Source organism: Scyliorhinus canicula, chromosome 2 (assembly GCF_902713615.1).
Source record: "Scyliorhinus canicula chromosome 2, sScyCan1.1, whole genome shotgun sequence".
NCBI classification, from domain to species: Eukaryota; Metazoa; Chordata; class Chondrichthyes; order Carcharhiniformes; family Scyliorhinidae; genus Scyliorhinus; species Scyliorhinus canicula.
Window position 1 is genome coordinate 111,941,855 of NC_052147.1, and position 20,519 is coordinate 111,962,373.

At 46.2% G+C, this 20,519-nt stretch overlaps 1 protein-coding gene across 3 annotated transcripts in view; it reads right to left on the reverse strand.

The window, feature by feature from the left end:
• Nucleotides 1-1,364: 1,364 nt before the first annotated feature.
• The window catches only part of LOC119957194 (spectrin beta chain, non-erythrocytic 1-like), a 277,530-nt gene continuing 258,375 nt past the window's right edge, over nucleotides 1,365-20,519 (reverse strand). For all 3 annotated transcript variants that reach the window (XM_038785009.1, XM_038785026.1, XM_038785016.1), the window contains one exon: nucleotides 1,365-5,693. In XM_038785009.1, coding sequence (XP_038640937.1) covers nucleotides 5,508-5,693 — 186 coding nt within the window. In that variant the 3' untranslated portion in view covers nucleotides 1,365-5,507. The remainder of the gene's footprint in view (nucleotides 5,694-20,519) is intronic.

Sequence of the window (20,519 nt, forward strand, 5' to 3'; positions counted from 1 at the left end):
CTTGAAAGTTTATTATTGGTAAATTGTCCCAATTGGTGACACGAGGTCGTGTTACAGCTGTGCTTCCCTCATCCAATTTTCAACTGGTAATCCTCAGTACTTTCAGACATTTTACATTCTTGTTCAATAATTCTTTGGCTTTAACGATGACAAAATAGACTTTAGTAAAAGGTGCTATTTTAGCTTCTGAAGTACCAGGGTCTGGCACTTGTAACTTTCTGCCTTGCCTGCTACTGAATAAATGAGCTCTGTGTCACAATAGTAACCATCATTTGATTTAGATTTCACATCAATTAATTTGTCTGTAACTGAAAATCTAAGAAAAAAATCCTAGTGGTTAAATGGCATGTGAACTGAATTCTGGATATTTTTAACATAAACTTTAACTAAAATCTGTGCGACACAGGCAGCACGGTGGCGCAGTAGGTTAGCACTGCTGCCTCATGGCGCCGAGGTCCAGGTTCGATCCCGGCTCTGGGTCACTGTCCATGTGGAGTTTGCACATTCTCCCCGTGTTTGCATGGGTTTCGCCCCCACAACCCAAAGATGTGCAGGGTAGGTGGATTGGTCACGCTAAATTGCCCCTTAATTGGAAAAAATTAATTAGGTACTCTAAATTTATTTTTTTTAAATCTGTGCGACACCTGAAACTTTCATAAATGAGTTTTGTGTGTAGAATCTATGGCTCCCATAAATTGGGCAACATGTCATGTAGAGTCGGATCATGTAGTAAACTGCTGTAAATTTAGGGCTGTAACAACATACGAGACATATTGTGTGAGCAATCTAAAAGAAACTTCATATCATTTGTCTATATTCGAGGTGAGTTTGATTTTAAAATGGCAATCTTGCTCAGGAACCCCAATCTTAAGAAACCATTGAGAATAGAGATGTTACCTGACAGCTGTTTCTTCCTTAAACAGGGTATTGACTGCAATAGGAAGGTTACAGCCTGCACACTTCAGGAATTTAAACGTAAAGTTAACTGCTGCAATTAACTCACAATCCACTGGCTGCCCAGGTTATTCATTAACCAGTTCATTACACTGTCAACGTGAAGTTCGAAAACAGTCTGTTTTCAATTAAACCAAGGACGGACACATTTAGCTTTAAATTATTCTCCATTTTGCATAAAGGGAAGGTGGGCATCAACAAAACGGAGAAACACATGCATGAGGAGTAAACTGATTTTCAGAAGGTAACATTTACAATGAAGTGCCAATCACCGGTTTGCAACTGGAAATGCTTCGTGGGCAGGCGTGTAACACAAAAACAGACATTCAAGCATGTTCACCATCACACAAAAAGCAAAACAAAAACCCCAAAAGATGAAAAAGACAAATAAATTGAGAGATGAGCGTATGCAGTATTAAAATATATAAGATGTTTTTTAATTCCATTATGAACTGCCGCACCAAATCTACACCACATTCAAGAAAAACAGAATCAATTTACAGCCCGTGTCTAAAACAATAAAAAAAATGCTTCCAAGATCTACTGACATTTTTTTTAAAATAAAGCTGTGCAATATTTAAGATCAGATCACAATGGCATTTTAGAGAAATAGACAGTGTGCGAATGAATGCAACAAGTACAATGTACAATACTAAATTGGTACAGTTAAGAGTGAATGTAATCAAATGCTTGGCGCTTGAGCAGTGGGACTGAGGGCTGATTAATGCATAAAGATATTAATTAACTTATTTTAGCATTTTACATATTTTCCCACGTAATTAGACTTTTGATTTTCTGACATTATAATTACGTTCTAAAATGAACTTGCACAGTGCTACTCTGATGCAGCATTCTGGGAGTGCCTCCATGCTGGACTGATAAAGAGTGTGTCTTCGTATAAATTGAACCTAGCCCATATTTTCAGGTGAAAAGCATTTCATTTTTTTGAAGTATTCAGCATACAGTGCCTACTGTTGTAAAAGTGTTTCTCAAATATGTTTTGTTTAATGGACTGTTCAACTGAACAACTTCACCACTGATTAAGGGTAGGGTTATAATGCACGTTGCTGAAAATACTGCAGAAGTCTCAGAATGCTGATGAAGCAATTACACATTACATATAGTTGCCAAGTTCTTCTGGCAAAGAGGTTGAAAGAGAAACATTGGCGCTTAAACCACTAGAATGTTCTTCCACGTTTGGCAATGCGGACAGTCTTGAAGGTTTTTTTCTTTTGGTGACTTTGTTATTTGTGTGGTCATGTCCTAAATCTTTTAGATTGTCATTGACCAAAACTTTGACTTCAAAGATGCAACCTAATTCAGCATTTCCAAAGTTCAGATACCAATTCAGCCTCGGAATACAAGAATGACAACCACAATTGACACATCTTGGATCTAGTGCTGCTGAATATCTTGGCTTCAGTCAAAGGTTCCTGCTATAAAGACTGGGTAACACAGCACCCTTTCTCCTCTAGTATTTGGGTTCAATTTAGCACAGATGAGTGGAATAAATCACTTCTTTTCTGCTTGGAATTGTTTGGGCACTTACAACCTAGGTCTGAGTTGGAGCATGCTCTGCAGTACAAAGTGATGCACAATTTGGCACTGAATTGGCTGAATTACTCACAGGCTACATGAACATCTGGAATGGGGACTGGGGGAAAAATTAAGGAGAACTGTTCATGTAACAATGCAACATTTTCCTCTTTCAGCTCTGCCACATGGGTTCAAATCTAACCATTGTCAGTGAACAGAATTCCCTATTTACCAGAAACATCATTTATCCAATTAGGCAAGCTCAAACACCGAATACAAAACTCTACAATTTGGCACAAACTCGGTACTCCCACCGAAAACCTGTCATGACATTTCCCACATCACAAAACATAGTGGCCAAATGAACTCTTACAACAACATGAAGGCAGTTTGACCAGAAAAAGCTTCTACGAATTTGATAAAACTCTTAATTTGCTAAAAGGTCACCTATGGCAATACCTGAAAAGCATATGCCAAAATGTGCAGAACATTTCAACTCTTGACGTGTACAAACTTGGCGGTGTGCAAAGTGAAAAGAAAATCACTCTGGTGTATAAGATCCTCTTCTGAGGTTGGCTTAAGGCACATTCTTTGGGCAGTGTGGAGCGTAATGTAGATTTGACAGTGAGAAAGCTGACTTGAAGGTGTTTGATACTGATATTGCATGCTAGAAAATAGAAACATGTTTTATTCCCCAGTCCCAACATCGTTCATTTTGGCTTTCATAAACCAATGTGTCATCTATTTACTTACTACAGAGTACTGTACATTAATATAGTTTAAGCTGGGCTTTGGGTAGACATATCTGCAGCCCCTTGCACAATGGTTGCATCACTCAAATACAGACCAGCACTAAAGCAACTCCGCACCCCAAAATGCATCTTTTCAATTTACTTACTGTAATTCCCTATGCCATCATCTGCCTATCAAATACTTCGGATTGAAACAGAATCAACGTTATAGCCTGTTAAAAATATGCACACCTATTTAACACTCTTTAAGTATGTGAGGAAGTGTGAGATGAGGTTAACTCTTTATGAATCCTGGACATCAGTGGTACCCTACTATGGCAATAGTCTAAAGGGCACTGGTGAGGTACTGTCCGACATTTGTCAAAATATTTCACTGGTTAAGAATTAAATCAACTGGGTCAGTAGCTCAAGCCAACTTCTGTTAACATGTTTGTACATATGCTACACAGGTAAAACAGACTGCAGCAAACAATTTGTAATTGTTGCATCCCTGAAGGTCAAAGGGCCTGCCAATGAGGTCCAATCATACCTCATTATATCAAACTGGCACTTTATGATTCTTTCTGCCATAATACACCTATTCTTTCATCGTGATTGAAGTTGTGTCTTAATGATCACCTTGCCTTAGTGACCACTTGATGATAGTCCCAGTAATATAATAATGATTCATATTTGACCCTACTTTGAGGGGCCAGCTGTTGTATAGAATGCCTGAAGTTAGTACAGACATCTGCCTTCAATGCAAAACTTGTTGCTGCAAGTCTCTAACACTGAGATATGAGAAAAGAGCCCAAAGATTTGTTTAACCTATATTTTTTATGTAAAAAAGGGATTATTATCGAAACAAAATCCCACTGAGATTTGCAACTTTACTGGGGTAATGCACAGATTGTGCTTGATCTGATAAAACTTAATCTGCTTGAACTTAATGCCATATCAAAACAAATTACAACAGTAAACCTAAATCGCTTGTCACATTTTCCCGTTTCACAACAAAACTGTCATCAAAAATGAAAAAATTCAATCAAGTAAAAGATAGAAGGAAAGCATGATTCAAACAAAAATAAAAAAGCAAGCACCTTTTACGTGTACACATTGATTTTTTTTCCCCAACTTCCATTACTATGGTGTGTATAATTCAATTTGAATACTGAAAGGGCTTCTGCAGCAATTAATCAAGAATACCAGGTTAGACATGTTTACCATCTTGAAAACAAATAGGCAATTGTGTCTTTTAATACAGTTAAAAGAAATGTGAATGCAGCCTGAGTGGGAAGCCCTTTGTTTGCAAACAACCGATATTTTAAAAAGCTATATGTATATATATATATATATATATAAAGGCAGTGACTTTTCTGATCAGTGTGTGTGTCGAGATTGTACATGTTGGTGAAGATTTTCCAACAGAACATGCTTGATCTTTCTAGAAATAATGAACAGATGGAATCGTCCTAAACCCATTTAACCATGTCACAGTGGCCAAATGAACTCTTACACCATGAAGGCAGTTGGACCAGAAAAAGCTTCTTACAAATTTGATAAAACTCTTAATTTGCTAAAATGTAATCTATGACAATACCAGAAAAGCATGTGCCAAAACATACAGAATATATATGCTTCAACTCTTGATGTTTACAGTACAAACTTGGCATTTTAACCATTTCTAAGAGGAACCACTTACATTCACCAAACTTACATGGTTTCATGCTCAATAATACCATAACTTCTTCTAACTCTGGAAAACATCGGCCTCAACTTAACAAGTTAAATGCTCTTCTTCAAAAATATTCTTTGGTGGTGGCAATTTTAATTTAAACACAATTGCTGGAGTCTCATTTTTCACTAATTGCTTCACAGAATGTTTAAACGGCTAGCCTAATACAATAAGCAAGAAAGCGTCTGGGTAACTCGCTGTGATCTTAAAGCTCTATTTAATCTCAATTAACATATTTCGGCCATTAGCAAGGACTGTAAGAATTTACTCTGGGAAAGTAAATGTGTTGCAGTTTCACAAAAGTACCACGGAACACTGTAAATCATTTAAAAATAATTCTCAGCATTTTTTTCTTGTTTGGTATAACGTGCACCATTTCAGTAAATCTAAAAAAAAAAATTGCTTTCTCGTCACTCTCTATAAAGGTGAAATGCATATTTACATTTGCAGAAACTTGTTTCCCCGCCCTCACCACCATTGGTGCAGTTTGAGCACTGCCACCATTTTGTAAATTAGGCACTAAACATTTTATTTTCTTCTTTTAATGATGATCACTTCTTTTTCGCAAAGAGGCTAAATCTTTTTTCCTTGTCCTTTTTGCCAGGGCTTGTTTCTGGAGCGATCACAGTTGGGAGAGGTAGGGTATGTGCCCTGACTTCACCATGTCTTGTACTCTGGGGCTTGTCATGTTCTGTTATTGCGATGTTGAGATTGTGGATCCAGTTATGCATCTCCTCCTACAAGAGTAAAAGAGACAAAGTACTTCATTTTGTCTGTACCATTATGCCTTCACGTATAATAATTGGCAGCATGCATATCTACAAACACTTCTTTCCTACTAATGTTGTGACCAAAGGGGATGAGTGCTGTATGCATCTGGTAACAAAAGCATTGGTTTGATTTGTAGTCATTTGTAAAATACCGGGCACATAACATTTCAGTTCAAATCAGACAGGTGAGTCAAGGAATCAGAGAAGTATTAAATTGCAGAAGGAGGCCATTTGTCCCATTATGTCTACACCCGCTTTCTGACTGAGCAATTCACCTAATGTAATTTCCCCTGACATCTCCCCGTAACCCTGCACATTCTTCTTTTCCAGATAACAGTCTAATTCCCTTTTTAATGCTTCAATTGAACCTTCCTCCACCACATTCTCAGGCAGTGCATTCCTCACCTTAACTAGTCACTGTGTGAAAAGGCTTTTCCTCATGTCGCCTTCACTTCTTTTACCAACTACTTCAAATCTGTGCCCTCTCGTTCACCATCCTTTTACATGTCCCAATAACACATCCCATGAGACACATGAGAGTGGGAATGCCCAGAGTACTGGCATGCATGCTCAGTCTTGAATAGCGTTAGCTTCCTGGGTCGGGATTCTCCCCTACCCGGCGGGGCGGGGGGTCCCGGCATAGCGGAGTGGCGCCAACCACTCCAGCATCTGGCCTCCCCAAAGGTGCTAGGCCTGCACCAGAGTGGTTGGCGCCACGCCGACTGGTGGCAAAACCGGCGCCAACGGCCTTTGGCGCCGGCCGTCCGGCGTCGGGGCTGGCCAAAAGGCCTTCGCCGGTTCGCGCATGCGCCAGTGCGTCAGCGGCCGCTGACGTCACCTCCGGCGCATGCGCGGTGGAGAGGGTCTCCTCCGCCTCTGCCATGGTGGAGGCCGTGGCGGCTGCGGAAGAAAAAGAGTGCCCCCACGGCACTGGCCCGCCCGCCGATTGGTGGGCCCCGATTGCGGGCCAGGCCCCCCCCCCGGGGTCCGATCGCCACGCGCCCCCCCCCCAGGACCCCGCTCGCGCCGCCAATCCCGCTGGCACCAGAGGTGCTCCAATTCCCGCTGGCGGGAGAGGCACGTCAGCGGCGGGACTTCGGCCCATCGCGGGCCGGAGAATCGCCGCGGGGGCACGCTGATCGGCGGGGCGTGATTCCCGCTCCCGCCGATTCCCGGGTGGCGGAGAAGTCCAGCCACGGCGGGGGCGGGACTTACGCCAGCCCCGTGCAATTCCCCTACCCGGCGGGGCGGGCGGTCTCGGCGTTGCGGAGTGGTGCCAACCACTCCAGCATCTGACCTCCCCAAAGGTGCTAGGCCCGTGACGGAGTGGTTGGTGCCGCGCCGACTGGCGCCAAAACCGGTGCCAACGGCCTTTGTCACCCGCCGCCTGGCGTCGGGGCTGGCTGAAAGGCATTCGCCAGTTCGCGCATGCGCCAGTGCGTCAGTGGCCGCTGACATCACCACCGGCGCATGCGCGGTGGAGGGGGTCTCCTCCGCCTCTGCCATGGTGGAGGCCGTGGCGGCGGCGGAAGAAAAAGAGTGCCCCCACGGCACTGGCCCGCCCACCGATTGGTGGGTCCCGATCGCGGGCCAGGCCCCCCCCCCCCGGGGTCCGATCGCCACGCGCACCCCCCAGGACCCCGGGGGCCCGCTCGCGCCGCCAATCCTGCTGGCACCAGAGGTGCTCCAATTCCTGCCAGCGGGAGAGGCCTGTCAGCGGCGGGACTTCGGCCCATCGCGGGCCGGAGAATCGCTGCGGGGGGCACGCTGATCGGCGCGGCGTGATTCCTGCTCCCGCCAATTCCCGGGTGGCGGAGAATTCCGGCCACGGCGGGGGTGAGATTTAGCTGGCCCCGGGCGATTCCCCGACCCTGCAGGGGGTCGGAGAATTCCACCCCTGGTCTGCTGCGAGGTGCTGAACTAAGGCCAGCCAACACAAGGCCAGCACAAGACCTACCTTGCTTACTATCAAGCAAATTGATCCTTTTAATACACTGCCCACATCAAGATGTTTGACATGGGAATCTGGGCAGGTGTGGGCAGCCCAATTTAAAAAGAAAATTCTTCAGGTGATGGGAAGGGGTGGGAGCCTCTTTTGCTCTTCGGAGGTGGCCCTTTGTCACTCAAAGGGTAGCCCCTCCCCCCAAGATCGAACCCCACCTTCCTTTCTCTCTGCCTGCAGCCTTAATCCTACCCCTCCCCTCCCACACCCCTACCCTCCTCGCTCTGCTCAAGACATGGGACTTACCTGCTCTGGGGGTCCTTGGGCCTTCTTACTTCATCTCCTGTAGCCCTTGCAGTTGCCACTAATGTGTTCTTGGCACTGTCGGACCTGAAGGAGCTGCCGGGCCAATAGGTTTGGTCCACCAGCTCCAGGGGGCAAACTTCCTCCCCAGATGAGGGGGAGTAAGTATCGTTTGGCCTCTGTTTAGCCGCTATATGGCTGCAGGGCGGGTCTGCATGGAGCATGCTGGCTCCACATTGACTTTCCTTACAGTGGGTTGGGGGAGAAAGAGCCGTTGCCCCCTCCTCCCCCATCCTTTCAGCCCACTGTATCGGCATGCTGTGCACAGTACACAGTTGCTTTTAGAATCAAAAGTAGGTTAATCAGCTGCTTATTCATCCTGCATTTTTCTTTAACCCATTAACACCTATTGCCGAGTTCGGAAATTTGTTTTTCCTTTATATGCGGGGCCCACTTTATGGCTTACCGTGGAGTTCATGTGTAATGATAGAGCTTAGCAAACTTAAACAGGCATAATAAGAGTAAATTACATGCTCAACCCTTCTCAAACAAATTGCCCTTTGCCTTCTTACAGCCCCAAGTAATGGTCACTAATTGGACATTTGAATTCTCCACACGTATACTCCAACACTCTCAATTAAGTGATAGTGTTTGGGCCAGCTGTTTGCCTCAGAGCACCACCAGGTATGTCAATAGTCAGATGGCATGTGGTGATACAGGACATTAAGCAGGAACAGATCACAGAATGGGGGCTGTGATTCTTCATGGAGAGAATGTGAGAAAACAAGAACATGCCTTTTTGTCAATCGTGTCCATTGTTCCCGCATGCCATGGATGGAATCTTGTGCACTCAGTTCCTGCCAGAACGGCAGGATAATTTTCCGGTTGGGGACCTATAAATCAAGGGGCACCGGGTTTACGAGAGCTCATCAGCACTTGGGGTTTTGAAGCTGAAGCTACCACGGGAATGGAGAGGTGACCCTGAGGCTGCTCCACTTGGTGTTGCACTCTTACCATCAGCTCCTGCTGCAGGATGGGAATGGCTGAAGTCAGCTGAGCTCTTCCTAGGACTGGAAGGGATTAAAAATTCTCCAATCAAGCAGAGTTGGAAACAAGTACACGGTGACACAGTAGTTAGCGCTGCTGCCTCAGCACTAGGGACCCGGGTTCGATTCCAGCCTTGGGTGACTGTGTGAAGTTTGCACGTTCTACCCGTGTCTGTGTTGGTTTCCTCCGGATGCTCCGGTTTCCTCCCACAGTCCAAAGATGTGCAGGATTGGTGGATTGGCCATGCTAAATTGCCCCTTAGTTTCCCAAGATGGGAAGGTTAGGTGAGGCTACAGGGATAGGGCGGGGTAGTGGGCCTAGATAGGGTTCTCTTTAGGAGGTCAGTGCAGACTTGATGGGCTGAATAGCCTCATTCTGCACTATAGGGATTCTGTTCTATGACATCATCAACTGCAAAGTCCCCCAGGCGTGCATGACAACTGGACTGTTTAACAAAAAAGGACAACTCATTCATTCATTATAGAATCATATGCCAAAGAAGGAGGCAACTTGATCTGTCATGCCTGGACTGTGTCATTGAAAATGCAGGCAGCACAGTGGCATAGTGCTTAGCGCTGCTGCCCAGTGCTGGGGTTGCAGGTTCGATTCCGGCCTTGGGTGACTGTCTGTGTGGAGTTTGCACAATCTCCCCGTGCTTGGGTTGGTGCTCCGAGTGCTACAGTTTCCTCTCACAGTCCAAAGACTGTTAGGTGGATCGGCCACGATCAATGCACGGCGATACGGGGATGGTGTGGAGTAGTGGGTCGAGGTAAAATGCTCTTTCCGAATGTCAGTGCAAATTCGATGGGAAAAATGGCCTCCTTCTGCAGTGTAGGCATTCTGTTCTATTCTAATTATCCAAGGAAGTCAGTAGCAGACATGTGGTCCCTCCAACCTGGAGACAATTCGCCAATAGGATCCAGGACCTCAAGACATAGAATTGGGATTACACTTTGTCACCTAGCTTCACACTTTGAATTGCCCATTATTCTTCAGCACAGCATGCCTGAGGACAACACACCCTGCAGCTCCATGCAGTGCACTCTCCTTAGATACCTCACATCCCCAAGCGAGTAGCCAACACTCACACTCACCTTCAGCCTCTTGGCTTCTCATACCTGTGCCTCACAGATGCTTTTCACAAATGGTGTCCTTCCCTCTTATCCACACACGGTGCTCACACCTCTCTGCTTTCCCTCCTTGCAGAGAAATTGGTGAGGGACAGGGGCGTGGAGGGACAGGGGTGGCTCTCCAGTGACATTATTTGCTATTGCCAATGCGTGGCCACCTGCTCTGGTTCCAGGAGGCTGCAGATTTCAGTAGCGGCTTTCCTTGAGAACCTGACATTCCTGAGGCTTTGGTGTTCAGATATGTCAGGAAACCTGATCCTCTGCCTGTAAATCCTATATTTGGGGTCTTATTGTCTTCCAGCGGGATCTTGGTGTCTGCCCCCTCTGACCTGTTCAAAGTCATTCTATTGAGGAGAAGGCAGTTGGTAGTGAAATGGCTTCAGCTCTTACCCCACAGTAGAGGTGCAAAGTAGAAAAACATACGGTGCTCTTATACCACACTGAAGACTGGCAGTAGGAAAATGTAGTGTCATGGGAGTATACCTTTAAGAAATGGGAGTTTATCAAATAGCTGCAGTGATGTCATTGTGTGGGTGGAGCTGGGTTGTCTCTCTGGCTTTTACTTTTGTTTTGAGCTTGAAGCTGTTTGTGGCTTTGTGTTTTACTTTCATTTTAGGCAGTTGAAAGCTGAATTCAGACAAGGGAGGTTCATTTTGTCTCTCTCTCTGTATGTTAAAAGGTGTCCAGCTCACTTGATAATTTAAAGTGATAACTGTCTTGTGAAAAGAATTTATACCTACTTCTTTGTTAAAGAGGGAGTTTGGCTTATGGATGTTGTTAGGAAAGTTATTAAGGATTAGATATAGAACACTGTATCTGTGGGGGGGGGGTGGTAGTTGGGTTGGTAGTTGATAAAATGTTTACTGTGTGTTTATAAAATGTTCACTGAATTCATAGAATAAACATCGTTTTGTTTAAAAATACTTAAGATCTCTGTTGTATAACACCTGGAAAGTGGGCTCTTGTGCTCCGCATAACCAAAATCTATTAAAAGTTGTAGGTCAGGTAAACTCCATGATATACTTTGGAGTTTTCTAAACCCTGGCCCATTAACAGTAGTTGGCGTTGAGTAAAGTGTAAGAGAGGTGAAGTTCCTTCCAAGTTGGCAATCACCTGTCAAGCAATGAAAGCACACTCTCAGAAGAAGTGCTTTGAACCGGAGTCTCTGAATAGCTGTGGGTGGAGCTCTTCAGTGTTAACTACTCAAAGCCTCCCCAGCTTGTGAGTTTCACTGAGAAACCTCTTCCCATTATGCATTCACCTCACTGATCCTGAGAGATCATCGGAGAGTGCCAGACAGAGTGCGGAAAGCTGTGTTATATTGCAAAAGAAGGAATTCAAGGTCATAAAGGCTCTCAATTGTCTTTCTAATCGCCTCAGTTGCTTTCTCACCGGGATCCCTCACAGGAATCTGAAACCATCTCGGGGAATCTGGAAGAGGCTGGGCAAATCCTAGCCAGACATTATTTTCTGGGCCTTTACCCCCTGGCATGCACTGGAACCCACCTCCACCTAGATGGGAACATTCTGTTACATGCCCCCTTCCCTAAAGTCGACTGAGTAAACGTTCACAATATGGAATAAAATCCCACGCTGTACTTTACATCAGTTGTTTACCTTAGCATGGGAACTTATTAACAGGGTAGGCCTTTTAGTCCCTCAAGCCTGTTCTGCCATTCAATGAGATCATAGTTAATCTGCACCCTAATTCCATATACTTCTCATTCAGGTATCATGTCCAAAGAGAGTGCTGGTGACCAGGACTTCCACTGGATTAGTCCATGACTATGCTTGGTAAAATACTGTAGTGGTTTGCCATTTCATTCTGCAATGTGGCTGACTAGGAAACTCTCCTGCTCTCACTATCTACCAACAAGTGTATTGGAAGCATTTACCTGCTGATCATCAAACTGTTCGGCCACATTATGAACACACCTCCTGTGGACATCAAGTGGGACTTGAATTCAGAGCTTCTGTCTACCACTACACCACACAACATAATTTCCATATACTCACCATTGCCATACCCCTTCATCCCTTTGGCTAACAAAACTCTATCAATTTCAAGTTTAAAATTAAAAATGAATCTGGCATCACATGGGTGGCACGCCGGAACAGTGATTAGCACTGTTGCTTCACAGCACCAGGGTCCCAGGTTCGCTTCCCGGCTTAGGTTACTGTCTGTGCGGAGTCTGCACGTTCTCCCCGTGTCTGCGTGGGTTTCCTCCGGGTGACCCGGTTTCCTCACGCAAGTCCCGAAAGACGTGCTGTTAGGTGAATTGGATATTCTCAGTTGTCCCTCTGTGTATCTGAACAGGTGCCGGAGTATGGCGGCTGGGTGATTTTCACAGTAACTTCATTGTAATGTTAATGTAAGCCTACTTGTGACACTGATAAAGATTATTATAAAGTGCTGTTTGTGGAAAAGCGTTCTAAACTCCTACCACTCTTTGTGGGTAGAAGTGTTCCCTAATTTCACTCCTGAAAGCTCTGGCTTTGGTTTTCCAACACTGCCTCCTCGTCCCAGACTCCTCAACCAGCATCAATAGTTTGTCTCTATCTGCATTATTAGTTCCCCTTCATATCTTGAAAACATTGATCAAATCGCAAGGGAAAGTAAGGATAGTTTGTATGATCTCTTCTTGCAATTTAAACCTTGAAGTCCAGGTATCATTCTGGTCAATCGATACTGCACTCCCTCCAAGACCAATGTATCCTTCTTTATTTATTTTACTTAGTTAACCTTTATTCAGTCTGGTGAGACAACTGAGAACTACTTCTCATTTACAATAACGACCTGGCCAAGAGGCTAATGTCGCAGCACTAGAAATATTCACAGTAATTTAGGTGTGGTCTAAATTGTAAATCTGCAGCATAACTTCTACCAGCTAGTTCTCCAGTTACCAAGCTAATATATTTATTTCCATGGTGTCATGTGAGAGTCCCTTTAAGAAAAGTGTATTTATCAAATAGCTGCAGTGTTGCATTGTGTGGGTGGAGCTGGGCTGTCTGTCTGTCTTTTACTTTCGTTTTTGAGCTGGCAGCAGCAGTGTGTTTTTGGTTTCATTTTCAGAGGTGAAGAGCTGCATTTACAGTAAGAAGATGTTATGACCTCTCTCTGCAATCTAAAGATTACTTGATGATTTCAAAGTAGTACCTGTTTCTGTAGAGAATTTAAACTTGCTGTCTTTGTTCAAAAGGGTTTAACTTATGGATGTTGCTAGGAAAGGTATTAAGGGTTACATATAGAGTACTGTATTGGTGGGGTTGGTAGTTGATAGGATGTTTACTGTGTGTTTATAAAATGTTAACTGGATTCATAGAATAAACATTGTTTTTGTTTAAACATACTTTTAGTTCTCTGTTGCGCCACACCTGTGAAGTGGGCCCTTGTACCCCCCATAACCAAAATCTATTTAAAGTTGTGGGTCAGGTGAACTACATGATATACTTTGGGGTTCTCTAAACCCTGGCCCGTAATAATGGGTAATACAGCACAATGACCTATCTTTACTTCTCTTTACTAATTCTCAGCGCCTTTACTAAAAAGTTATTTATCCAGCACTTCCTTCACGTACATTGTTGGGCAGCTAACTGCACCTCCTCATACTATAATTCCAATTCTCTTCTCACACCTAGTGGTGCACTCAGGCAGACCTTCAACTGTTTCCATAGCTAGTAACTCCTGGAACAAGTTGCTAGTCCGTTGCTGGGGGCTTATAGCTTGAAGGGGGCGCCAGTCTACATCAGTGTGGCTGATCAGGTGTCTCTCCATGAAACCATCAGACATAAGTTCAGAATTAGGCCATTCGGCCCATCGAGTCTGCTCTGCCATTCAATCATGGCTGATATGTTTCTCATACCCATTCTCCTGCCTTTTTCTCATAACCCTTGATCCCCCTCTCCCGCTCTTACTGCCAGCCATTGGTGTGTTCCAAAGGATTTGCACGTAGACACTCAACCTGTTTGGCCGCATTGTGAGTGCACCTTCCTTGACCATCAAGTCCTGGGTGAGACATGAACCCAGAGTTCTGGCTCAGAGGCCAGGATGCTACCTACTGCGCTACAGGTCCACCAACCTCACACTATAAGCTAAATAATATCGAACGCCCCAAGGTGGTCAGTGATCTGATTCTTCTAAATTTTTATTGTTTATCAATGAAATAAAATTACCTGCAAATACAAAAATTAACCCACCACTCTCTCTGAAAACAGAACTCAGCAAAATATCTCAAAGACCTTTTGGCCTGCAATGATGGTGGTGGATTGCTCCAGTATGGTCCAGTTATCACCCATGGACAAGGAGATCCAATTTATGGGATAAGCCTAGTGTTGTCTTTTTAAGAGAAACCTAGCTTCTGACCATTAAATCCAAACTTACAATTGTCAAATAAAAATTATAATAATTGAGTACCCATTCCATTCAGAATTTAATTCAGCAAAATTACATTAATTCAGTAGCACCTTCCAAACCCACTGTGCAAGATTTTCTGGCCCTTCCTGCCGAAGGCGACCCCTCCCCACAGAAGGTTCACTGGCGGTTGGGCGAGACATACAAAACACCATCCATTTTGGAAGATCCCACCTTCGCCATCGGAAAATACGCTGTGGGGGGGGGGGGGGGGGGGTCAGAATCTCCATTGCCCAGAAGGACAAGGGCAGCAGGTGCATGAGAACAGAACCATCTGCTAGTTCCCTTCCATCTCAGACTATCCTGATTTGGATAAATTTCACTTTTCCCTCTTATGTCCTGGGTCAACATCCTGGTACTCATTACTTAATAGCACTGTGGAAGTTCCTGTGGAACAGTGGTTCTAGAAGACACGGTGGTACAGTGGTTAGCACTGCTGCCTCACAATGCCAGGGACCTGGGTTTGATTCCCGTTTTGGGTGACTGTCTGTGTGGAATTGACATGTTCTCCCTGTGTCTGTGTGGGTTTAATCTGGGTGCTCCGGTTTCGTCCCACAGACCAAGGATTTGCAGGTTAGGTGGATTGGCCATGATAAAAATTGCCCCTTCGTGTCCAAAGATGGGCAGCTTAGGTGTGTCACAGGGAGAGGGCAGGGGGATGGGCCTAGGCAAGGTGCTCTTTCGGAGGCTCAGTGCAAATTTGATGGGCCAAATGGCCTCCTTCTTCACTGTAGGGATTCTATCAATAAGGTAGCACACCACGACTTTCGCACAAGCAATCATAGATAGGCAAAAAATTCTGGCTTTGCCAACATCACCAACATCCCATGAATGAATAATAACTACAAAAGGATGTTAATCCAAAAGAAAATTCCCTTAAGTATGCAACATTTTAGTCAGCTACATAGACAGTGCTGAGCTATCAGGCCACATGAGTACAGTGTCTCTCCACAGACCCAGGTTCATATTAGAAGGATAATTTGAAGATGGGAGTGAGGAACACGGAATTAAAAAGTGGCTGATTGACAATATTACTGATTAACACTTTGTGGGGCACAGTAGGGAATTATTTTCCACTGACAAGCTCAAAGAAATCCAATGACAAACCAAACTATTGTAGGCAATGTTAATGAAGGTAAACAAAGTCCAAAAAAACCTATCAGGGGATTCCAACGGCCACGCTGCGCTGGAAAAAACATTGACAGCCAGGAGACCCTGCTCCAATCTCAATGCAATCTCGCGAGACGTGGCGGTGTCTTTTAAAAGATCACTTTTAGCAAATCTGCATATTAGAGTAAGTCAGTAACCTCACTCTAATGCGCAGATTCCTGAGGTATCTGAGGCTTTGGGATTCAATCCCTTTGCCTCGGGTCCTCATCGGAACGCTGTTGGATACTGGGCCCCACAAACAGGGACCAGACGGAATGACACTAATGGGGGTCTCCCAGGGGCTGGGAGGCACCCAGCTGCATGTCCTTTGGGTAGGATGGTGCCCTGGCATTGCAGGTGCCAGCTGGGTACCCTGGCAGTGTCATCTGGTGCCAGCCTGGCACTGCCAAGGTGCCCAGGTGCCAGCTGACATGGGCACTGTCAAGGTGCCCGGCTGGCATTATTTTGCACACGCATGATCGGGCTGGGGTTGCCTGCCATGGGTATTGAGGGGGTACGGCGGAGCTCTGGGGTCCATCCCATATTGTGTTCAGGCTGGGGGGGTGAGGTCAGTGATTGTTTCGTGGGCCTCGGAGATTGGGACTCTGATTTCTCGCTACAATGGGGAGTTCCGCTGAGCAAAGCTACCCACTGTTCAAAACGGGGCTGTGTGTGGCCTCGGCCGCGCATTCCCATTCAGGCCCCTTATTCAATGCGAGTCACATTGAATAGCCATGTGTTTTTCAACACTACGGCTAAAACGCTCGCTGGGGACTTTGTACCCTTTTGGGAGAATCGCAACTTACGTAAATTATTGACTGTTAATAATTAGTGTTGCTTGGGGGATTCTCGGACTATAAGCTGAACTTAGGAAAGAGCGAGGTATTTGTAGAGCACCCGGGAGATCAGGAGGAGGGAATTGGGAGGCTCCCCTTCAGGAGGGCAGTGAAGAGTTTCAGGTACCTGGGGGTGCAGGTGGCCAGGAGTTGGGGGGCTCTTCATAAGCTTAACTTCACCAGACTAGTGGAACAGATGGAGGAGGAATTTAAAAGGTGGGACATGGTGCCGCTATCGCTGGCGGGCAGAGTGCAATCCGTCAAAATGACGGTTCTCCCGAGGTTCTTGTTCCTCTTCCAGTGCTTGCCCATCTTTATCCCTAGGGCCTTTTTTAAAAGGGTGACCAGCAGCATCATGGGATTTGTTTGGGCGCATGGCACCCCGAGGGTGAAGAGGGTCTTCTTGGAGCGGAGTAGAGATGGGGGGGGGCTGGCGTTGCCCAACCTCTCGGGGTACTACTGGGCGGCCAACGTGTCGATGGTGCGTAAGTGGGTGATGGAGGGGGAGGGGGCAGCATGGAAACGGATGGAGAGAGCGTCCTGTGGGGATACAAGCCTGGGGGCCCTGGTAACGGTGCCGTGGCCACTCCCTCCCACGAGGTATACCACGAGTCCGGTGGTGGCGGCTACCCTCAAGATTTGGGGGCAGTGGAGGCGACATAGGGGAGAAGTGGGGGGCTCGATGGAGGCCCCGTTAGGGGGAAACCATAGGTTCGTCCCGGGGAACATGGATGGGGGATTTCGGGGATGGTATAGAGCGGGCATTAGACAGCTGAGGGACCTGTTTATCGACGGAAGGTTTGCGAGCCTGGGGGAGTTGGAGGAGAAATTTGGGCTCCCGCCGGGAAACATGTTTAGATATCTGCAGGTAAAGGCATTTGCTAGACGGCAGGTGGAGGGATTCCCTGCGCTCCCCGCGAGGGGGGTGAGTGACAGGGTGCTCTCGGGGGTCTGGGTCGGGGAGGGGAAGATATCCGATATCTACAAGCTTATGCAGGAGGTGGAAGAGGCGTCAGTAGAGGAGCTGAAAATGAAGTGGGAGGGGGAACTGGGGGAACAGATCGAAGACGGGACATGGGCTGATGCCCTGGAGAGGGTAAATTCTTCCTCCTCGTGTGCGCGGCTTAGCCTCATTCAATTCAAGGTGCTGCATAGGGCCCACATGACTGGGACGAGGATGAGTAGGTTCTTTGGGGGTGAAGATAGGTGTGTCAGGTGCTCGGGGAGTCCAGCGAACCATGCCCATATGTTCTGGCCATGCCCGGCATTGGAGGAGTTCTGGAAGGGGGTGGCGAGGACGGTGTCAAGGGTGGTGGGATCCAGGGTCAAGCCAGGATGGGGACTCGCGATCTTTGGGGTTGGGGTAGAGCCGGGAGTGCAGGAGGCGAAAGAGGCTGGTGTGCTGGCCTTTGCGTCCCTAGTAGCCCGGCGAAGGATTTTGCTACAGTGGAAGGACGCGAGGCCCCCAAGCGTGGAGACCTGGATCAATGACATGGCGGGCTTCATTAAGCTTGAGAAGGTTAAATTCACCCTGAGAGGATCGGTGCAAGGGTTCTTTAAATGGTGGCAACCTTTCCTCGACTTCTGGCTCAACGATAGGGTACTGGGACAGTAGCAGCAGCAACCCGGGGGGGTGGGGGGAGGGGGGACGTTGATTATGTTTGCTTATTTTATTTAAATTTGATTTATTTAATTTTAATTTATGGTTAAGTTCTCTTGTTGGGGGGGGTGGGGGGAGTGTGATACATGTGATGTTACGGTATGGGGGGAATTGTGGGTGTTATGGGGCTGTTAGTTGCATATTACTGCTTGTTGCTATACTTGTTGTTATATTTTTATATTTTCTGTAAAAAATTCCAATAAAAATTATTTTTAAAAAAAATAAATAATTAGTGTTGCATGTCAGATACTAAATGAGACTCAGAAAACTCCAAATGTGCAATGTAAAGCAAATTTATTCTACTGTATATATAAATATATGGGTTGGAACTTTCCGCGCCCCCACCCCAGTGGAGGTTCACCATTGGCTGCCGCCAGAATTGGTTTAGCTCACTTAGATAGCCAGCTGGTTTGTGATGCAGAGTAAGGCAAGCAGCGTGGATTCAACCCCCGTTCTGGCTGAGGTTATTCACGAAGATCCCGCCTTCTCAACCTTGCCCCTTGCCTGAGCTGGTGATCCTCAGGTGAAATCACCACCAGTCAATTCTTCCCCTCAAAGGGGAAGGCAGCCTATGGTCATCTGGGACTATGGCGACTTTACCTTCCAGTCCCGCTAAAGTCAATGGCAATTTGCATGGCTCGCCCGTCCCATTGCCGGAGAACACACGCAGCGATCGACTTTGGCGGGTCCAGAAGATCCTGCCAGTGGAAAGAGCTTGTCAACTGCACTGTCTGCTTTCCATTCAAAAGTTTGATGTTCACAACATTCACATATGTTTTCCATATTAATTGTACCACACGAGAGATACCTGACTTGACACACTTCTAATAAGCAGTGGGATTCTCTGGTATCCCAGTCACAGGTTTCCCGGCTGCATGCAGTTCGCAGGCAGGGGGTTCTCTCTCTCCGTCGCTTGTCAACGGGATTACTCATTGACACCACCCCACACTGCCGGGAAACCTGCGGGTGGGGGTGCGCTGCCAACGGGAAAAGAGAATCCCAACAGTCGGAGTATTCTGGCCAAGGTTTTCCTGTTCGTGTGACAGGCTGTGACGCAAGAATATTTCAAGTTCTGGGGGGGGGGGGGGGGGGATTGTCTGCACAGCCAGCCACGTGTTTTGCAGAGGCGGCGGGACCTTCTGGTCCTGATGTTGTTAATGGGGTTTCCCATTGAATGTGCCTCTCACCGCTGGGAAACCATGGCGGGGCTGCACCGTCGGCACCACCAGAAGATCCGACCAGCGTGAACAGCTGGAAAGTTCAAGCTGTGTTTTCAGTCTGACTGTAAATCAGCCACTGCTTGATTCTGTGCTGCACGAGAATCATTTCAGGTCTTCATCCAAATTATAACATTCTTGATTTTTTTTTTACCTCCTAGGCCACATTATTACCTGTACATGTCCGCTGTTCCAACCCCCATATAGGCTCCATTGTAACCCCAGGATAAGATTCTGGCCTAATTCCCAAACAAAAGATGTAACTTTCCACTGACAGTCTCCTCACAGTTGCTCTCTGGAGGCTGTCCTCAGCTGAACTCCACCAACTGATTTGATCATCATCTCCCCCTCGCATCACTGCCTCTTTGTTTGATATTTATCTGTCCCAACCTGCCAATCTTTATGTCCATGTCCCATTCCCTCCCATCCTACCTCTGGGGTCTCCCATTCCAGATCATTCCAAACCTGCCTCTAACACTCCCCTGAAATTTGTGCAAACTACTGTGTGTGTGTGCATGGGTGGGGGGGGGGGGGGGTTAAGGAATTTAACAGCACAAGTTAACCTTTGCTGTGCATAGAAAAAAATATTCCTTTTCCTCATGTTGTTGGCCACATCGCATCAATCAGCCACTGGTCCATTCACTGCTTTGCTTGGCATTGAAGAATTCTACTCTCCCTCCCTGTCACCAATTGTCTCCTGTGGCTGCTTCATTAGACATTGTTCACCATAAATATATGAAATGTTTTCTTCCCTTGGAAGGTGTACACAAACTGTCCAAAAGAGTTGAACATTTTACTATTGTAGAGTGAAGCTCACTACAGTGCTCTTTGGTATAACAGCAAAACAGTTTAATTATAATTCCCTTCATCAGATTGGTGACATAGTTAGCGTCAATGTACAAGTACAGATCTTGTTCCACACCCACTATTCTTGCTTGCTACCTTTTGTGGTGATATGTCTGTGAATAAGATTGTTTGCAGATAGCAATGTGATCTCCAATCAGCTGGTGGCATAGACCTTGGTCACGTGATGTGGCAGACTCATCAGTTGGTACTAAGACGTACACAAGGACAGTTGCACATAGGGTAGCTCCAGAG